The 21625-nt window shown below is 41.0% G+C and overlaps 1 protein-coding gene across 2 annotated transcripts in view; it reads left to right on the forward strand.

The window, feature by feature from the left end:
- The window catches only part of CLTC (clathrin heavy chain), a 34372-nt gene that overhangs the window by 1049 nt on the left and 11698 nt on the right, over positions 1 to 21625 (forward strand). For both annotated transcript variants that reach the window (XM_082493284.1, XM_082493285.1), the window contains exons 2-18: positions 7915 to 8122; positions 10258 to 10526; positions 10867 to 11028; positions 11832 to 11945; positions 12348 to 12521; positions 13390 to 13587; positions 14267 to 14467; positions 15061 to 15213; positions 15522 to 15644; positions 15916 to 16053; positions 16180 to 16344; positions 16464 to 16644; positions 17750 to 17913; positions 19604 to 19729; positions 20309 to 20451; positions 20854 to 21088; positions 21432 to 21554. In XM_082493284.1, coding sequence (XP_082349410.1) covers positions 7915 to 8122; positions 10258 to 10526; positions 10867 to 11028; positions 11832 to 11945; positions 12348 to 12521; positions 13390 to 13587; positions 14267 to 14467; positions 15061 to 15213; positions 15522 to 15644; positions 15916 to 16053; positions 16180 to 16344; positions 16464 to 16644; positions 17750 to 17913; positions 19604 to 19729; positions 20309 to 20451; positions 20854 to 21088; positions 21432 to 21554 — 2877 coding nt within the window. The remainder of the gene's footprint in view (positions 1 to 7914; positions 8123 to 10257; positions 10527 to 10866; positions 11029 to 11831; positions 11946 to 12347; positions 12522 to 13389; positions 13588 to 14266; positions 14468 to 15060; positions 15214 to 15521; positions 15645 to 15915; positions 16054 to 16179; positions 16345 to 16463; positions 16645 to 17749; positions 17914 to 19603; positions 19730 to 20308; positions 20452 to 20853; positions 21089 to 21431; positions 21555 to 21625) is intronic.

The following is a 21625-nucleotide window of genomic DNA, read 5'->3' on the forward strand; positions in this document are numbered from 1 at the left end:
TGCAGGCACGGGGGTGCCAGGTCTACGCTTCCTGTCTGGTGTCTACTGGCTTCTGACAAATTCTAGGTTTGGGTATCATTAAACCGTAACCGCATGCTAATAGATTATTTCCAAGTGATGACCTTTAGTTTTCTTAATGTGGCCTTCTAAAAGCATTAGTAACAAATTCTGAAATCGCTCTACTGCAGGAGTGCAAGATTACCTTCCCAAATAAGCATGCACCTCCAATATCTCTGGGTAAAGCTGGAGTACGGGAGGGGTCTGGAGCAGTAGTGCAGTTGTGCAATGTGTACTTCCTATCTGACAAGTCTGTGGGGCGAAGTACTACGAGCCATGCTTTTCGTCCCGAGTTGCTGTATCTGTGGTGGTATTAAGCTTGGCTACACTGCTGAGCAGTGTTTTTTGAGGACGATTGGTGTAATAAAAGTTACATTGACATACCTGGACAGGATCTTCTGGCTTCTAGCAACCTGTCTGTAGCCCAGCTTCCATGTGATGTCTGTGTCTATGTGCGGTTTGTGATGGATTTGCAAGGTTTGTAGTCAATTTTTTCTAACCCAAATTGAAATAACTTAATTTCTAGACACTTTGTTAAAAGAACAATTGCAAAATACCTCTCTTGCTGTGCAAATTACTGCTGTCCATAGCATTATTTTTAGACTTAAAAAATGCTTCCATGATTGGTTTTTATCTAATTAGTTAACTATTGAGCATTGGATAACTTCAATATCAGTTTAAAACCAGGCCAGAATTCACAGCTTAGGTGTAGCCTTGGGCTCTTCTTCAGCGAGCAGCACTGACAGGAGAATCTCATCAGTTGGCCAGAGCTTCAGCTCTGAGCATGTGTTCTTGCCTGGTAGGGGCATAGCCTAGAACCAGGTATTGAAAAGGTTCTGTGTATACTCAGGTGAAACTCATCCCTCTGGGTAGCCCAGCTGTTAATAAAGTATTGTGGAAGTGCGTCTATGATACATTATTTAAGATACAAACTTTGCATGTGACCCGCTACCAGGTCTCTAATGACATGAGTACTATTACATAAGGAAACTCATCTGCTTCACTTTAGAAGTGCTGATAGGTTTCAGGCCAGCACTATTGTGGAACAGGACTGTTCTGACTAAAGACTGATTTGTCTGTCTGTTTGGTTTTTTTCCCCTGTTCCTATTTAACCTACAGCACAGATGTAATCAATATCTTTTACAACTGCATATATGAGCTGGTCTCTTGTAAGACTGGGTGTCCAGCCTTCTGAGCCTGCGTGCACATGGCTGTTGTCCATAACGCTTCAGTCTGCAGTACCTACTGAACTTCCTCATTTTATTTCATTGAAAAAATTCAGAGGAACTTGAATTCTCTGAGGCTCTGTTTTCATGCTGAAACTTCTGACTTGCTGTTGGAGCAAATTTTGAGAGCAGAAACACTGATATTGGTACATTTCTGCTGTCCAGAACTGCTTTAGCATATTCCATGCTGTTCATAGGAGGTCTTCATGGACTCAGCAATACAATTTCTTGAACTGTGCCTGACCTACATTGTCTGGGGAAACTTGTCATACAGGTATTGTGCAACACTTACAAGTTTGTAGCTGATGCATTACAACAGACAAGGTACCCAACTGGAGCTTTATTCATTAAAAGGCAGGTGATGGATGCGAATGGGAAAATTCTTGCAAAGCTATTATTGAAAGTTGCTTTTAATTAATCTAAAAGACTGACAATCAGCACTATGTGTAGTATGATACTAGTTTTCCATGGATCTCCACTACTGCAGATTAGAAAATGGTCAAGTAACTGTCTGTACAAAGCTTGTCCTGGTCTTCAGCTTCAACCCAGTTGTGCTTCATATATCACTGCTTGAGGCATGCTGTCATTGCCCATCAGCATCTAGGCTAGGTGATGTGGGAATGAAGAGTTAAAGGCTCTAGAAGCCCTGCGCTGTTGTGTTTCCAACTGTCTTGCCTCTTTGGGTACACAGCATGCTTTACATGGTTTGAGCTAGAGATCTAGTCTGGGCAAGTAAGATATGGCAAGTAGTTAGCTTACTAGGGATAAGGAAGCTTTCTGGATGTTTACTAAGTGAAGTCTAAAAACAAAATGTGCAGTCAGGCTTCAGGTCTTGTTTGTTTGATTCCCATTACATACCTCTGAAATCTCAGTAGTCGCAAATATGGAGGATGTTATCTGTGTATTGTCTGTTGTAGATGCCTGCCTTGCCACAAAAGAACATCAACAGCACACTGTGGAGAAACATTTCCTTGGGAGTTTCCAAGGACAAACTTGATTCCTGTGCTATCACAACTGCTGGACTCATGTTATAAAACTTTATAGTGCTACTTTTTTTTTTTTTAAAGTAGCCACAAGGAAACAGTTCAGTGGGCATGTAGTGGGAGATCAGAGTTCAGTATGTTGAATGATTGAATCTGGCTGCTCATGTCCAGGTTTTAGAGATTCCATAAGGTGGTGCCCCTGTGTATTTGAAGGTGAAAGTAAAACGCAACTGCTTACTGTGGTAGGTGCATGGACCTTTTGTAAGATTACAAGTTCCTGATGAGTGAGAAGGAACCAGACTAGTTAGCAGGTGATAAACTGTGGGTGCCGATTAATTTAACCACACTACTCTGAAATATATAAAAATTGAACTTGGATCAGGTACACTGCTGCACTGGTGTGATTTAAGGCATTAATAAATACTCTTCTGAACCTAAATATTTTAAAAAATAAATTATTCTGTAGACTTGTCTAGACAGTACAGAAAACTGTCAGCTCAGACTACGTTTGATACCAAGACAGAACTTTTAAACTAGGAAAGGGTTCTTGTATCTCTTGGTCATTGATGGAGCAAACTGGAATGGTGGCTGTGCTGTTCTAGTGTGGTGGTACTTGGATGGCTCTCAGACTCATAGCTAGCTGTGCCAAAGAGCTAACTCAATAAAACTGGACAGCTGAATCTTAGAATAAAACTTATAAATTTACTACTCCATTCTAGCAATGACAAACAACAAAATGTATTATGCTGGCAGTGAGACAATTTAATATATCTTAAAACACTAATTCCCTGCTATCACAACATTAGTTTGAAACAGTTAAGTCTTTTGTTGGTATTTTAAGTCAGAAATTAGATAGGGCTGCTGTGCCTAATGCTGTTTTGGTGGGGTTCTTGTCCACTGCTTCTTACTCAATCTGAATTCCTAAAACCACTGAGCTTGGACTATTCTAGCAGAAAGAAAATCTGTAAGACAGAATGCTGTGAAGAATCAAAGTGGCTTGAGGAGTGTGTGTGTGTGTCAACTAATTGGATAGGAACAATTAGTTAAGCAGTTTATAAGCTATTCCTCTTGGTGTGTCCCTCACAGCAGGTACTGAAGTCAACAGGCCTGCTTGTCTTGATGGCACTAGTCGTTAGCACTTCATGCTGTGGCTGTGGTGACAACCAAAGATAAGTGATGGCAGCCAGTGGTGCTGAACTCCCGTCTCAGCTGTGGCTTGTCACTGAAGTAGTCACACAGCATGCCTGGGGCTGCTGAGACCAGATGGCTACCTCAGCTTATTGAGGCTGAGGCAGAAAATAGGAAGGATATAGAAATAGAAGAGCTCTTGAATATTATAGGTGTCCCTTATCTGTTGAAAACATAACTTTCTAGCCTGTCGCAAACTGTAACTCTTACCTTGCACTGGTAAACGCAAAGTACTTTGGAGCCATTGACTGTCTGTGGGACTCTGTGTTACAGAGTTGCAGTCAGTAACTAACAGATCAGCATAGATATAAATCTTCTGTGTGACATAAGTTTGCTTTGCTAATTTTCATGAATGGAACTAAGTGGGTGCCTGAAATGTAGTGTGGTGTCTACCTTGTTCAATCAAAGCCCAGTAAAGCATGGCCTTGCGGTAGAGCTGATGTGACTCGCTGCATGTTGAAGAGTTCTGTGCTTCTCAAAAGACTGGGAATATTTCTGTGAACTGGCATTTCCCAGCTACGTGATTTCTAGCAGCATGTAGATAAGGAGTCTTTGAGCAGAGACTAAGCAGCTGCTTGTGGCCACAAGAACAGTGGTTATATCCTGTTGAGTGTGAGAGTCGAGGTGAACTGCGTACTCAGCAGTTCCGCGCCCTTCCTTGTAGGCAAGGAGAAATTATTTGACAGCTAAGCAAACTGTCACAAGAAAGCGAATGTTCCAGGAAGGGGGTCAACAAAGAGACTCTTGTCAGCAGTTTTACCATTCAGTTTGATGTCAAACATGCACGTAGTATGACAGCTTCTCTGGGTAAGTTATCAAGAATGTACTTGAATTATCTTCTAGTGAAGAAATAATTTTACTAATCAGACTTTCACCTACCACGTTATAATGATTCACCTCACAACATTGTTCAGATAAATGTTGTCTTAGAATTTGATGGTTTAGTACAGCCTGCAATTGACTGAAGTATCCAACCTCGAGTGAGACGAGTCCTTCAAGGCGACATCTCTGCTGAACAGAAGAGTTGCTGCTGTCTCTGGCAACTTGTTTCATGGTTCCTCTCTAATAGAGCAGCTACTTCACTTTCTTCTCAACATGCTTTCAGGAGACTGGTATAACTGAACTTTCCAACAAATGTTGGTGTAAAATAGCTTGAACTGTCAATTGGTTGCCCAACCATAGCTAGCAAGTTCTGCTTTCGTATCTACTTGAAAGCCAAGGAAGTGGTTTTCATAGTATGATGTATAGTATGATTCCTTCTTTTTTCCCCCCAATCTTTTAAACTTGTTCCTGAATTGGTGAAAGGTCATGGACCTAAATGTGCCATATGAAGTGTTTGGGTGTTTTCCGCTATGGTAAGAGGAGGAGTAGAAAAATCTGCCATAAACCCCTGTGCTCTCTTAGTTCTAGTGTAAACTCAGGAGTTTGTGTGTAGAATAGTATTGAAAATTTCATAATAAAAGCCTCCAAAGAAATACCTGGTGTTATGTTCCTTAATAGTAATCTTAGTCTCTGTTTACTTTGCTTAACTTTATAAACACTCCTGTCTCACCTGAACTTTAACCTGTTTGGGGAAGGAAACCTGTACTGCAGGGAATGGTTTATACTCTCAAGAGTTCTGTGCATCAGGTCTGAGTGCAGCCAGGAAAAGTTCCCATTAGCTTTACCAGCTGAGCAAAGCAAGTGCCATGCCTGGCTGGTGACGCTCCTGTGTAATCAAACACAGATTGTCACGGTTAGAGTTGGCTTCCTGTCCCGGTACTTGGAGCAGACTTGGTTCACGCACTTCGGTCTGTTGAAATTAAAAGATGAAATGTTAGCAGAAAGAGCTTGTGTACTTAAAGACCTCACTAATGGCGATGTCTCCATCAGAAAGCTTCTCCAAGCTTTCTTCAGAGCTCCACTGCCAATCTAAATCTTTTCAAATAAATATCTAGCCTTTGGAAATGGTCTTAAGTCTAAAAAGGACCACATCTTCCTCTACTAACTAGGGTTGGCTACCTCAGATATGACACCTAGCAGATGGCAGTTTGATCATGATTAAGATAAATCTGTCTTGCATTATCTAAGCAACTTTGATTCAGTGGTTAAGTCTAGACCTCCCTAAAAGGTCTGCCATCTGCTAGGACTTGCAGCTTCGATTTGTTCCGTCAACAGTCCGTTTGAGTGTAGTGCTGTCAGTTATTGCCAGGCAGAGAGTACTTGGCACTCTGGAACTACCCTCCTCTACCACATTAACGATGAAATTGAGTGCTTGATAAATGATTTGCACCAGTTAAGCTTGCAGCCCTAGCACAAGGAAAGGCCACATCCTGGTAAGTTCAACCTGTCAGAGCTAAAGAGACTGTTACATCTTCAAACCTCCTCTGCCTGCGTGTAGAGCCCTGCCTAGTTGATATACAAATATCAGCCTCAGGCCGAGAGAACACTGCCCAAATAAAGGTGTGAAAGGGAGAACTGAACTTAAATCTGAAATCTTCTAAGTGAATCCACGTTGCTGAAAAATGTGTGGGCAGGTTCTGTGATGCTGGACCTCAAACACTGATTTAAATCTGAGTAACAGAGTCCTGACCTGTCAAGGAGGTAGGGTTTGAGTGCTGTAGCAGCATTAAGGCAGTTTTTGAGGCAGTTTTCTCTTGGGAGAGCTTAAAACACCTGTCTTTCAGGTGAAAGTTTCCTGCCTTTATTGTCAGGTGGATGGATGTAAAGGGAGCTGTCTTTGAATGAAACTGTTCCCTGTGCTAAGTCACAGGAAGAGTAGATCTGCCTTGGAAGATTGACTTAAGCTAGCTTGATGCCTAGCTTCAAGAATTGCATTTAAATATTTTCTACTTCTAGTCTTATCTCACTTAAAATCTTTCAAAGTAGAAGAGCTGGGTAGACCTTAAATCTACCAAAAGATCGGTGTTAACTCTCTGTAAACTAGTTGTGAAATGACATGTTAAACATCAAAGAGCCTGAATATCTTTTTGGTACAGCATTGAGGTCTTGTTGTTTGAACTTGACTGAAGAGCTTCAAATAGTGAAGACCTCTCCTGAAAGAGCGAGGTAACTTCAATGAAATAGTAACCTTTAGGACAAAGGACTTAAATGCAGAGGGACCAGAGAACCATACACAAAGGCTGAACCATCTTCTAGAAATTCTTTCCTTCAGCAGACCCAAGGAGCTAAAACTGTCTTGCTTTTGAGTCTCAAACTGTACCGACATCTGGCTGTCTCTATTCACTGGGTGATATAGATTACCCATTGAAGTGCCTCTTTTGAGGCTTGTTCTGTTAACTTGGTGTGCTGTACCTTAGATGTTACTTGTGCATTGCGTGTGCTGTCTGCAAGCCGGGGCAAAGGGGAAGTGTAGTAAAACACCCTCTTTATCAGAAGCTGCAAATAGGCAGGACCAGAGCAGCTGAGGCGTGGCCACCTCGGAGCTGGCACAGAGCACAGCTGATAAGAGCTCACTGTTTTGCTTCAAACTAGAACAATAATACTAAAATGGCTTTGAAGGTCTAGCCCTTCTTGGGAGACCTTGGGCTTGAAGTTCAAACAGTCTCCCAGAAAGAAACATACCTGAAGTGTGAGAAGTGATAATTCTTCTAACGGTAGAAAACTGATCTTGAGTTTTTAAGGTATACCCACCCACAAGCTGGGTACCTGTACGTGAGGTGAACTAACCATTCTGCATTTCCACTGGTAAAATGGAAAAAACTTTGTTTTGCTACTGACATCCTAATATGCTCGTCCATTGCAAACACAATGAAGTGGTATTAACTAAACTGTGTTTTGTTGCAAGCTGTACGAAAATATAAAGGTATGCATTTAAAGGTTTACAGAAGCAGACACTGGCTCAGCAGAAAAGGAGGTGGTTTATTGATGTCTTCTGTCTTTAAGTATGGCTGTGAATGAGCCGTTTCTGATTTCAGCAGTGCCCGTTTGTATGTGCTAGCTCTGCCTCCTAGGTGGTATACAGCCTGGCTGCTAGACAGGACTAGGCTAATTGCTAGACAGGTAGCTTTTTTTAACTCTACAAGGATAAAGATAAAGCTCAGACACCTCACACGTGATGTTAATCTTGAAATAGTGATAGCTGCCAGGCTCAATGGAGTAAGTTAGGGCTCTGGAAGCAAAGCTGGTGAGTGAGTACTGAAGCTGCAACTCCAGCACAGCTGCCGGTAGCAGGTAAGTTCGGTGTGCCTTAAACCACAGGAGGGGTTCAAAAGTTACGTTCTCAAAACAGCAATTTGTAAGTGTACCTTGAAGACAAGCTACCAAGTGCTCGAATGCTGCGGGGCTTCTTGTGGAAGCTTGCTGGGCTTAATTGAAGATGAGCAAGCATTTGTGTGCCATGCTATTTTTGGGTAGCATGGTTGTATTGTCACAAATATATGTGAAGCCTTTCACAAAAGCTGTTTATGGCTGTACTGAGATAGTAACTTAATGCTAAACCTTTTTTTTTTCTTTTCCAGCTCCAAAATCTGGGCATCAACCCAGCAAACATTGGGTTCAGCACTCTGACAATGGAGTCTGACAAATTCATCTGCATAAGAGAGAAAGTAGGAGAACAGGCTCAAGTGGTGATCATTGACATGAATGACCCTAGCAACCCTATTCGAAGACCAATTTCAGCCGATAGTGCTATCATGAACCCTGCCAGTAAAGTCATTGCATTAAAAGGTATGGAAATCCTGATAAAGAAATGGCTGAAGTGGATGGCGAGCTTTCTGTAAGACTAGTTTATGACAGACTTAAGTGTCAGGCAACTTAAGTGGGAAGATCCCTTACTAATTTTCCACAGCTTAATGGGAACTTAGGCTTAATGTATCAGTTCTTCTGAAGGTAGCTGGGCAGTAAGTTTCAGTTAAGGCTTCCTGATATTTGCTGATCATTAGGATGAGGTTTTTTGCTTTAGTCAAAATGCTTACAGCTTCTGAGTGGGGAGAGCTGGAAGGGAAGTTCAGACTTTAAGATCCTTCTGGAACCTGTAGTCTGGAATAATGTTAGAGGGAAGCGAGACCTGATCTCATAAGTGTATAAGGTCTATTAACTAAGCCTCTCTTTACAGAGGGGAAAAGTAACACTGAGGAGGAGGGGAAATATTTCTGAAGGCCTTAGTCTGGCCTTGCTGGAAGAGTTTGTGCATGTTTATTGCATCAGTCAGTGATAAGAAAAGTAAAACTATGCAGAGACTTGTGTAGTGAATAAAGCACAAGGTCAGCTAACTTGGTATCTCTGGCGATACAGAGAACAAGCATTCCTCTGGAGTCTCCACAAATGCTCCTGTCTTTCCCCAAGAGGCCCGAGAAGCTCAAATACTGTCGCTCTAGAAATGCACATATTGCTAATGGGAAGATTTATATGTATTCAGTGTTATTTAAGTTTGACTTTAATGCTGTGCTCCTGTTTTGTCACAACTTTAATGCTTTCTTGTGTGTGCAGATGGTGAGTTATTTCAATTGACTGTACTAATTCCTGTCCTGTCTTATGAAAAGAGAAAGCAGAATCAAATGGCTCAGATCTAAGGTGCACATGGCTGAACAGTGGTGTTAAGCAACTGAAAGCGTAAAATTTGGAGGTTTTTCATGCTTTCCCAAATAAGCGAATCCTTAAGATTCAGGAAATTATTCCACTCAGGAACTCGAAGTATACTTAAACTGTTGCAGTCTTTATAGTAAGCTTTTTATAAACAGGACTTCAACTTAGGTGTAGATTTTGCCTCTTAATATGCCTTGCATAGCATGTAGGATACATGTTACCTGAATGCAATACCCCTTGACTCTAAAGCTCCAGCTGCACTAGCTATGGAAATAAGCTGCTAGCCTGTAGCCTGAGTAGCACTGCATTAAACAGTCTTCTCCAAGCTCTGGAGAAACTCCTGACTCTGCATCTTATGTCAGTAGCTGAACTAATGGTGGCTTCTAACTAAACCTCATCCTTGGTGAGTGAAGGCACTTGCCCATATGGCATTGTGACTTTATTAAGCTGAGTTACACTTAGTAACTGCAGCAGATGTTCTGACCTGCACGTAGTTTCACATGATGTTTAATATTCCTCTTGGGCTACATTAGCATGTGCTTAAATAGCTGTCTTAAAACTAGAAGTTAGCCAGAACCTTCCTTATCTTCTCAACAGGAAGAAATAATTTCTTATATGCCACTACATTGTAAAAATTGGTAGAAATGACTGCAGGTGGCTGTTCAGGATGTATGTATGCACCATTCTATGTAATTTGGAGAACTTTTCCTCTTACCTTCTAGAGCTTGTGTTGGTCACTAGATTCCTTTCCTTGCATAGTTTCTGTTAGTCTGTTTTGCAGTCAGTAGCTGTATATCCCATTAGTGCAACCTAAGGGTTTTGGTTAATGAGTATGAATTACGAAAGCCCTCTGCCAACTTGACTGTTCCATGTTGTGCTTTTTCTTTTAATACTTAAAACAGATGTGGATGCAGTTTTTAATGACAGCGGCATAGCTCTCCTCACAACTTTCAAGAGACTCAGCATTATTGTGACTTAGTTTTGATGTACGTGAAGTATAATACAACTTGTTTGTGTAGCTGAAGTTCGTGTCTCCTACCAAGTTGTTTTCCACATCTGTTTGATTGCTCAGTAGTGGCAAATTGGTAAAATTAGCCTAGGAGTGTGGTCTGGTTAAGAGTAATAGCTGATTACTGAAGATACTGCCAGTATATAACAGCATTTTCTTGAAGGAAATCGCAAGGGTTTAATGTCGTAGTTCAGCTGTTTCACTTTTAACCAGTGCTTGAAGCAATGAGTGGAAACTGTAACCTGGCTAACAATGTTGTGTTTTCTAGCTGGGAAAACGCTTCAAATATTTAACATTGAAATGAAGAGCAAAATGAAGGCTCATACAATGACAGATGATGTCACCTTTTGGAAGTGGATCTCTCTGAATACTGTTGCCCTTGTAACGGATAATGCAGTCTACCATTGGAGTATGGAGGGGGAGTCCCAGCCTGTGAAAATGTTTGACCGCCATTCTAGTCTTGCTGGCTGCCAGATCATCAACTACCGTACCGATGCTAAGCAGAAATGGCTACTGCTAACTGGCATATCTGCACAGGTACTTTACCACTAGGAGGCCTGCTGTGGAAGGCTCAGAGCTTGGCTCGTTTCCTCCTTCTATAGGAGCAGGACTGATACGTTTGTTTTCTTTCCTAAAACATTGTTGGGAATGTAAATGCTTGTCTTGATCTTCAAATAGGAAGCTTAAGTGTAACTGAAAATATTACAGTAATGGTCTAAACACTATTACAAGGTTAAGAGTCTTAAGTTACGCCTTTGTAAGAGAAGGCATGGCTTTATACTTCAGCTTGATATGACAACATATTTACCAACACTAACTTAAATGAAATTACTGTCCGAGTGCCTGTTATTCTTGACTCTTGTTCGTTCTTGTCTAGCAAAATCGTGTTGTGGGAGCAATGCAGCTGTATTCTGTAGATAGAAAAGTGTCACAGCCAATTGAGGGACACGCGGCTAGCTTTGCACAGTTCAAGATGGAAGGAAATGCTGAGGAATCCACTCTCTTCTGTTTTGCAGTAAGAGGGCAAGCTGGGGGTAAGGTAAGACTTGGTTCTAAATATGCTGTAATCTTTAATGACTTGCCCTGGTTATCTGCTTCCAGGAAAAGAGGGGGGTTAATGCACAAAGTTGCCATTAAGAAAAAAGTGAAGGACTATGTGTCAGTCTGGATGCTATATTTAATGCACATGGAAAACTGGTACATACAGAGCTTCACAGTAGGGATTACCTGATGTAGCAGGAGACTGTTTCGAGTCATGAAGTGAAACGGTATGTCATGACCAGCCTAATTAGCTGCTTGAAACACGTGACTGGCAGCTTCCCAGGCTAAGCTTAAAGGAAAAGCTGTTGTAATCTTTCTTTGATGCTCATCCCCAGTATCAGGCTTAACTTATTTCAAAATTATTGGATGAAAAAAATTAAACAGTAGTGTTACAAAGCTAATTGGTGGTCTAATACTGACACTGGAATTCTGTGAGCTACTTTGTGACAGCTAAAACAAAGTAAAACCAAAGCTAGATTCAGAGAAACATCTTCGGAACTGTCTCTGTAGAATGTTAACCAAGTTGAAAGAGTGCATATAAAGTGACCTAACTGAATCCTTAAACTTCTGAGTAACTACAGGTAAATAAAGATCATGCTTAACTGTTTCCCTCATCTATGGTATATGAATGCAGTATGCCACACCTTTAGCTAGTAAAAATACTTAAGACGGCTGACTTAGTTTATCTTTGCATAAACTTGGGATTAAGGCTCAGCAGCAAAATAATTGCCCTGTCTTCATTGTTGAATCTTTTGTTACATAAATACAAGAACTAACAGGCAAATCTTATCTATTGCACAGTTGCACATCATTGAAGTTGGCACACCACCTACTGGGAATCAGCCATTTCCAAAGAAAGCAGTGGATGTCTTCTTTCCTCCTGAAGCACAAAATGACTTCCCTGTTGCCATGCAGGTATGACGGCTGCAAACAAGAGCACAAGGACAAGTCTGTTGCTGCTCTTGGTGGATGTGATACTGTAACAGGGTGCTGGAAGCCTGATGGTCAATATATTGACCTGAGGCTTGGCACTGAACTGGTGTGATTTGTGCTCCTGCTTCAGTAGTGTTAAAGGTGGAGACTGAAGCAACATTCAAAGGCAGCATGTTCTTGTGCATGGAAGAAATATCCGTGTACATTTAACTGTCTTCCAAGCTCTTAAAACATCATTCTACTGTGATAGTACTCAAGTATTAAGTAAAAAAACCTAACAGCACTTCTAGTTGTCCTGAAATGGCACAGCTATCTGCTGATTCCTAAAGGCACTTACTCCTTTTATCCAATACCAAATTTGATTAAACTAGTTCTGTTTTGCAGATCAGTGACAAGCATGATGTGGTGTTTCTCATAACCAAATATGGCTATATCCACTTGTATGACCTGGAAACTGGCACCTGTATCTACATGAACAGAATCAGTGGAGAGACCATATTTGTTACTGCACAACACGAAGCAACAGCTGGAATTATTGGAGTAAACAGAAAGGGACAAGTAAGGAATCTTGGCCTGGAAACCACTTCTTTAGCTAGTCCTGCTGGCCCTTAATGATACACTGTAGTATTCATATCAATGTCTAAAAGTTTCCAGAAATTAACAAGACAAAATAATAGAATGAAGAATATGGTAGTATCAGATAGTTGAACAGAAGTGCAGCTTGTCTGACTTCTAATTTCTTCTACAACTCAGGTTCTGGTTGCATGATTTTGGGGGGTTTGTAATGACAGTTAGTGGATCTAAACAGTGTCCTACTGTTGAGGATGGAACTAAATATTCCTCTCTTCAGGGGCAGATTGTATCCTGTTGCAGAGCAAGGAGGAGCAATGGAGGTCTTAAATATGTTATCTTTGAACTCTCTGTTCAGAACACCTGATGTCTGACAGTGTTCTGAGCCCCAAAGAAAATTTGCTACTGTCTCCATGCACATATAACTTTAAACTTTAAGGCAGTCTACTAACATTGTATAACTGCGCCTTTAGATTTAATTGATTTCAAATGCTGTTGCTTGTGGAGCATGGGTAATAGAGCACAAGATTTGTTCCTAGTTTATCCTCTAGGATTGGTTACTTAAGACACTGAGTACAGGTTATAGAAAGGTAGTACTTGCATCCCTGTATTTCTGACCTCTGTAAATATATCAGTTTAAACTGACTGTTAATCATCTGCCTTGAGGCAGTAATTGGATGATAAAGGTTCTTTCTAACTGGAGGTCTGTTTCTTAAACAAAATGGCAAGACTTTGCAGTTATCAAGGGATGAAAAAGCTTTCCATGTATGCCGTAGCTTTCCTTGTAGAGGTTAGCTTAGCCCTCGGCTCACTTATATTTGGACTAACTGGAAGTTTTCCTTGATGATTTATTCAGGTGCTCTCAGTGTGTGTGGAAGAAGAGAATATTATTCCCTATATCACAAATGTGCTGCAGAATCCTGACTTAGCTTTACGAATGGCTGTCCGCAACAACCTGGCAGGTGCTGAGGAACTCTTTGCCAGAAAATTCAATGCACTGTTTGCACAAGGGAACTATTCGGAGGCAGCAAAAGTGGCAGCTAATGCTCCAAAGGTAATAGACTGATGTTCAGAACAGCACTTAACTTTACTGGCTTAAGGTTCTTGCTTCAGGAAAGCTCACTGAATTTCATGAGTGGCAAGACCAGAATCTTATTACTGCTCCTGTCCAAATGTAGTACTTCACATGCCTGTGAAGAACCTGTAGGCTATGTGTTGAGAGTACTGATTGTATGCTGGAAGATCTTAAAGCTTATATGAAGCCCACAGAGGGGGAGAGGAGTAAATGATGAAGTAATGGCTATGTGACTTAATGTTTCTGGTACTTATCTTTACGGCTCCAGTGATTAAAAGTCTGTACGAAAAGACAGTCTCCAGCTAAGGCTGCACCTGGAAGCAGGACAAAAAGGACAGGCTAAGAGCAAAGATCATACTAAATTCAGATGAGAGGAACTTGCTTGCAAGGGTGTCTTAATTCTGTAGGACAGTCCTCTGAACTTAAATCTGCATTGCTACTGAAACAAGCTTAATAAGCTACTATTGCACGTCTTCTGTCAAAACGTCCCAAAGACAATGCCTGAGCTGATGTTCAACCATACTGCTTCTGACTTATTCTGGGCTGGCAAAACACAATGTCGCTGTAGCAAGCATTTCTAACTTCAGCTTTTTGGAGAAAATCTTGCCAAGCCACAATAGCAGAACAAAAAACTAAAGTGCATCTCTATTTTTGGCAGGGAATCCTGCGTACTCCAGACACCATACGCCGGTTCCAGAGTGTTCCAGCTCAGCCGGGACAGACTTCCCCTTTACTCCAATACTTTGGCATTCTGCTTGACCAAGGGCAGCTGAATAAGTATGAGTCGCTGGAACTCTGCAGACCGGTGCTTCAACAGGGACGCAAACAGCTCTTGGAAAAATGGTTAAAAGAAGATAAGGTAAATCTGTGGTAGATATCTTTAGGGTCCTGAAGGGACATAACTGCTTGACAGAGGCTCCCCTCCCCAGGAGAACTCAACTGGACAACTCATCAATGCGCTGGTGTGATCAAACAGTTGAGCAGTAGGTGTTCACTCTGCCTGTAACTATGACCCGTATTACTGCCAGAGAATTGTTCAAATACTCTTAAGAGTTTTGCTCATTCTACTTAAAATTACAGTAGGGTGAACTTAGTATGGAAAGCTTCTGAGCTGCTGCTGTTCTTTCCCAAACCCCTTCAGGCTTCTTTGGATACTGGCTTGGGTATACTTTGAACTGTAGTTAACGTTTCTGTAACTAGCTGAAGAAACATGCTGATACAATACACCACTTAATTATTTTTAGCTCTGCAAATGCATTTCTCGCTTGCAGAACAAGGAACAGAGCCTACTAGAGCACTGCTGAAAGAGCCAGATAATGCTATAAAGCTGGGCCTTAATTTTTTTTTTTTTTTAAAGAGAAGTCCAAAAGGAAGAAAAATGAGGAAGAAGGTAGTAATGCATTTCAGCATGGCACTGTCAGGGGGACTGACTGTATTTATATTTTTACACAGCTGGAGTGCTCAGAGGAGCTGGGAGACCTTGTGAAATCTGTAGATCCTACACTAGCACTTAGTGTCTATCTGAGAGCCAACGTTCCAAACAAAGTCATCCAGTGTTTTGCTGAAACAGGACAAGTCCAGAAGATTGTTTTGTATGCTAAGAAGGTGAGAGGAAATTAAGTTGCCTTATCTGTCCCGTATTTAAGAATAACTAGTGTATGTTCCAAAGTAGCTACAAGTAATTGTAGGGGAATCTGAGAGCCTGTGTAGTACCTACTTGGGCCTAAGGTTTTGTTACAAATAATTACTGCTAGACTTCATACATGTATCCTTTCATATTTCCCTATGTTGCCTCTTCCAAACAAGGGCGTTTTGACTGGGTTGTGTAAGCTACTGACAGTAGCTTTTACCGAGCTCTGTATTTAACAAGGCTTGTGCTCTTCCTGAGTTATTACTTTTCATTATCTCTTCAGGTTGGGTATACTCCAGACTGGATTTTTTTGCTGAGGAATGTGATGAGAATCAGCCCTGATCAAGGACAGCAGTTCGCACAAATGCTTGTTCAAGATGAAGAGCCTCTTGCAGACATAACACAAGTAAATAATTTTATTGCTATGAAATAGTATCATCAAGGCCTTAAGTTGGTAAGAAGAGCCATACTCTTACCATCAGAGAAACATTTTGAACTATGAATTTGGATTTATTTTACCAGGACAATGCTGTTTCTTGCCTAGTTTTAAAAAAACACTAAATGGCAGCTTAGTGCAGTGTCAGGATGAACAGTTTAGCTTCAGAAGCTGCAGTTGATGGTGGTTTGTTTAAATACGCTTCCAATTCCTAAACAAAAGCCTAAACTTCTTTTTGCAGATTGTGGATGTCTTTATGGAATATAATTTAATTCAGCAATGTACAGCCTTCTTGCTGGATGCGCTGAAGAATAATCGTCCCTCAGAAGGTCCCCTGCAGACCCGTTTACTTGAGATGAACCTCATGCATGCACCTCAGGTATGTTTTCAGAGTTAAATTGGATCAGGCTTGTCTGTAGCTAGATGAGCCACCGCATTGTGGTCCATATCAAATCCTACTGACAGTGTTTAGGAACTAAACGAAACTTTTCAATATTCCTTCTAGGTTGCAGATGCTATCCTGGGAAACCAAATGTTTACTCATTATGACCGGGCTCACATAGCTCAGCTCTGTGAGAAAGCTGGCTTGCTGCAGAGAGCACTTGAACACTTCACAGACTTGTATGACATCAAGCGTGCGGTAGTTCACACCCATCTTCTCAATCCTGAGGTATGAGATCAGATATCCCAAATCTAGCAAAAGAAAGCAATTAATAATTGCTTTCAACATTTGACTTCAGAGCGTAGAGTGTTCTACTTGGGTCTAAAATGGCTTACGTGTTTTTGCAGTGGTTAGTGAATTATTTTGGTTCCTTATCGGTAGAAGACTCTCTGGAGTGTCTGCGTGCTATGTTGTCTGCTAACATTCGTCAGAACCTGCAGATCTGTGTCCAGGTAGCTTCAAAATACCATGAACAACTGTCAACACAGTCACTTATTGAGCTGTTTGAGTCTTTCAAGAGCTTTGAAGGTAAGTTCGTGCTCTTGCCTCTAGCAAAAGAAGCTAGTGCTGGCCTCATCATACATGTGTGTATGAAGAACTGTCTATCTGCTGAAATCTGGAAAGCCATATTGAGCTTAAGAAACTAGACCTTAAAGCTGTCTCGAAACCTGACCTAGTCCTTAAAGTTCCCCCATTAAGGGGGGCACCAACATTCAGTGTTGCATATTTTGATTTTCTGAAATGCTACCAAAAAGCTTGCAGCTGTAGCCAACCTAAAAAGTTAACTGAAGAAACTGCTGGCCTTTTTTCTTGGTCCAAAATGCTTATCTTATATTGTGTAGATTTAGGGCTTTTGTACTTCTCGACAAAACTAGCTGTGTATAGTCTAGTCATCATGGTGGTATGTGAGTGGTCAAATCTCCGCAGATGTGCGGCTGAACAGCATCTTGATAAGCTTTAAAGAAAACCACCTTAAAGATTGAACACCGCGTGATCTTGGACTCTCGAAATGTGGAGAATGGTTAGTGGAATAAGATGCTATTGTGACAGGTTTCTTGCGTAGGGAGCCTGTGTGTGTTTTTAAAAAAAAAAAAAAAAAACCAAAACCAACAAAACACACAAATCTTTAAGTGACTTGGCAGTAATTTGTCTGAAGTAGTCAAGGATTATATGGCATCAGTTTTAAGTGACCTTAAGCTGTGGGTTGTGGCAAGTGTCTCTTGCACTGTGTGCTTGTTTTGGTGAAAGATGTGATAGTAGCTTTTGGGCAGAGCTAGTTTTGGCTTTCTAAACTCTTCCTTCCCTCCTGTCTAGGGGCTGTGTGGAAGGCGTGTGCTGGATGTTTTAGCATGTTTTGACCTATGGCAATTGATGATAGATCAGTATTTATCGAAGCTGCATATAACACGCTAGTCTGTGTAATATGTGGGAAACAACAACGGACTCAACTCCACTAGAACAATCTGGTCTTTGTAAAACGATTAAAATGCTTGAATCTTTTTCAGTTCTTTGTAAACTTCGGTAGTCAGACCCAAATTTTCATGTAATAGTAACTTGGAAGGCTTGCTTAAAAGCTAATATTGATCCAAATCAAGTGCTTTAACAGATTAACATGTTGACTGTTTCCCTCGAGGTTTGTTTTATTTCCTGGGCTCTATTGTAAACTTCAGCCAGGATCCAGATGTGCACTTCAAGTATATTCAAGCTGCATGCAAGACAGGACAAATTAAAGAAGTAGAAAGAATCTGCAGGGAAAGTAACTGCTATGATCCAGAACGTGTTAAAAACTTCCTCAAGGTAATGTTTAAATAGCACTGGACTGTCTTGGCCTGTTTGGGATTCTGATAAAACATGGTGTGTGTCACCAGTGAAATGAGGCAGCTCTGTGAAAATACAGATGAGTCTTAACCTTTGCACTTAAGGATCTGTCTACTTAACAAGAGGTATGTAGCATGTTGGCAGTACCTCCTAACAGAGCGCGAGTGTGGAACAATATCTGAAAAACAGAGAATCTGTTAGATCAGTTCCTTGCTGCTCTTAGTAACGTTAACCTGGCTTGAACTCTTAAACTGCAATAGTAGCACCAGCTCATCTAGAACTTGTTACATACATCTGCTGTAAAGTAGGAAACGGGTAACTTGGAGGTTCAGAACAACCATAATGCCAAATAAGTTCGTAATTTAATGCCTATTTACAGTGTAATCAGCTTCAACCAAACAACTACAGAAACATGCATAATGTCAATTAATTCCATAAATACTTTGAGTTCAACATTGATCTATGCCACACATCTTACTCCTACACACTTACTGAAACTTTAGTCAGGTGAACCTCAGGTTAGCTCTGCTAGGATGTGCCAGTCAGTGTAAATACCTGCTAATTGGACTGTTATAGCTAGGATTCAGAGCATTGCTGAAACATTTCTAAAGCGTGCAAAAAGATAGTGTGCTCCAAGTTCAGGTTCTGTAGCCTGCTGTTAGTGCTGAGCTTATTGACAAATATAACACTGCTAGAAGTAGCTGAGAACCAGCGTGGGAGGGAAAACTTTATCTGGGAACACTTCCTGCCTTTGTGTTTGTTGGTTATATAGCATAGCCTTAGATTTTGCTGATCATATCTGAAGATGGCAAAACTCTTCAAATGAGAATTCTATAAAAATAACTTGGTGTCACCAAGGTGTAAGGTATGTAAATTGATCAAGCCATCTAAGATAAGTTATCAAGCTGTCAAATTCCTGATGAAAGCTATTGTTTTTTGTGCTGTTCCATGTCTGGAATGTGCAGGACATGTACCAGGTAAATCTCCCAGTACAGGCCTCCCTGTGTAAAGTCCTTAAGTGTAATTTATATGTAGGATTATATTCTGGGATGTGCATGTTCAAATAGTTGTCTGAAATATGCATCTGGAATACTGTCTGCCACATAGACTAAGCTTCTGTACTGTAACCTTTGTAATCTTATGCTGAAAGTTGGAATGCTTTTAGAGAACTAATCTGATTAGCAATTTAAGTAGTACTGCTACTAGCTTGATTCTTACTGTTGTCTAAAGCTATAGTTAGAAGGTATCACATGGCATTTGAAGTCAACTCTGTATGTAAGTTTTACATTATGATCCACAACTTAATCTAGTCTTGGTTAAATTCACTTTGAAATCCCAGAGTGCTAATCCTGCACACCAAACACCAGTGGCATCTAAAAATGCTATCTATAGCTTAAGCTCGTAATAGTTGTACTGTGTTGTAAAACTTTAGACTCTGCAAAGGAGCAGGGTTAACCTTCAGAAAGCTTCTTGCTGTAGGCCCTGCGGTGGGTTTGAGTACTCCTACTTGCTACATATTGTAAACAACTAGTTGAACAATAAGCTGTCATTATTGGGTTGACTGTTGAATTTCAGCTTTCCAAATTCAGCTGCTTCAACAGTTTGTGACTACATTTGTCTGCTTAAGCCAGAAAACAAAACCAAATTACTGAAGCTCTTCTCTTTATAGGAAGCTAAACTCACTGACCAGTTGCCGCTCATCATTGTATGTGATCGCTTTGACTTTGTCCACGACTTGGTGCTGTACTTGTACAGAAATAATCTCCAAAAATATATTGAGATTTATGTACAGAAGGTAAGTTACAATTTGTCACTTGGCTTTAATGAGTTAAACTGATAAGTCTTTCTTGTAATATATGCAAGTATAGGCATTATGTTTGTAAGTATTCTGCAAATAGCCTCATACTTGAGACATACTGAAGTACTTATTAGTGGCTTCCAGTAAGTTAGCCCTTATGTGAGTCGGCTCTCATATTTATTTTTCAGTCAAGCTGAGCAGTAACCTACACTGATGTGCCTCTTGAAGGAGGAAGACTTGTTAGAATAACTTTGGAGTTCTTAGGGGAATTCTAACTTCCAGCATTTTAGTGTGGGGGGGGAAATTCTCCTTTATACTTCCTGCAGGGACAAATTGGCTTGCTCAGGAGCTCTTCCTATGGGGACTGAGCAGTAGTGAGCCACTGAACTGTGATGTGAACCCCTCCTGACTGAAGAATTGATTTTCAAGCTTGCCTAGAACCTCAGGAAGCTGGGAGTAAAGGCAGGAAGATGAGATCAATCCTAACAAGTAGCCTTCATGTGTACTTCTAGGGATAAGTAGTGTCTATCTATGCTGTGTGACAACACACTGATGACTTTAAATTATCCTATTTAGGTGAATCCAAGCCGTCTGCCTGTTGTTATTGGGGGACTGCTTGATGTGGATTGCTCTGAAGATGTGATAAAGAACCTCATCCTTGTAGTGAGAGGTCAATTTTCGACTGATGAGCTTGTTGCAGAGGTTGAGAAAAGAAACAGGTATTAAACTTCTACAGGTCTCTTAACGCTGCCAAACTGGTAATGGTTATACTGCTCATCCACCAATGCATGTCCTCATTGCATAGATAATGCTGGTACTGACATAATAAGAAGCTGCCACAGGGTGAGTAAGCAGCAAAAGTCTGCTTTGCTTCTTGGCTGATGTGGGGACTTCTCTTAATCAGCCTCCAGAGCATCTTTGGCATGTGATGTTCTTCATAGTGTCAGAAAGTTACACTATTATAATAATGAACCAGAATGCAGGTCAAAATGGAATACTATGACTCTGGTTTAGTTACTGAATTTATCCTACAGTGAAGCTGACTTCTATAGTGAAGAAACTGCAAGTGGATACTTGGTTATTCACTCAACCTCTCTAATGTGAAAACTGCTTCCTTCTAGGCTGAAACTGCTTCTGCCCTGGCTGGAAGCAAGAATTCACGAGGGTTGTGAGGAGCCTGCAACTCACAATGCACTGGCCAAAATATACATTGATAGCAACAACAACCCAGAAAGATTCCTGCGTGAGAATCCTTATTATGATAGCCGCGTTGTTGGCAAGTACTGTGAGAAGAGGGACCCTCACCTGGCCTGTGTGGCTTATGAGCGTGGACAGTGCGATTTGGAACTTATTAATGTATGTATGCCAAGGCAACTGACTCATGGGTTAAGTTCTAACCTGAGTATCGTGGGATAGGCATTCAGGTTTATGACTGACAAAAGCATTTATTTCCTAAAAAGTATTAAGCTAGCAACTGCTCACTTAGAATAGGTAGCTATTTAATCTCCCTCTGCAACTTAACGAGAAATGGGAGACTCCCCTGGACATCCTAGAGCAGGGGGCTGATGGAAGTATCAAAGCCTGAGATTTCTAGTCTGCATCTCAGGCAGTCTTATTTGATGTTGCAATACGATTAGCTCATCCACTGTAGGCTCAATAGCTGTGACTTCACTCTGAGTAATCTCTTGCCTTTTGCTAGGTGTGCAATGAGAACTCCCTCTTCAAAAGTCTTTCCCGCTACTTAGTTCGCCGTAAAGACCCTGAACTGTGGGCCAGCGTACTACTCGAAAGCAACCCTTACAGAAGACCGCTAATTGACCAGGTATAACTGACAAAACATTAAAGACCTTTGCTGTCCTAACTTGACTTGCTAGTACCTGACTTAACTGATTT

This window comes from Vanellus vanellus (assembly GCF_965231255.1).
Source record: "Vanellus vanellus genome assembly, chromosome: 19".
NCBI lineage: Eukaryota > Metazoa > Chordata > Aves > Charadriiformes > Charadriidae > Vanellus > Vanellus vanellus.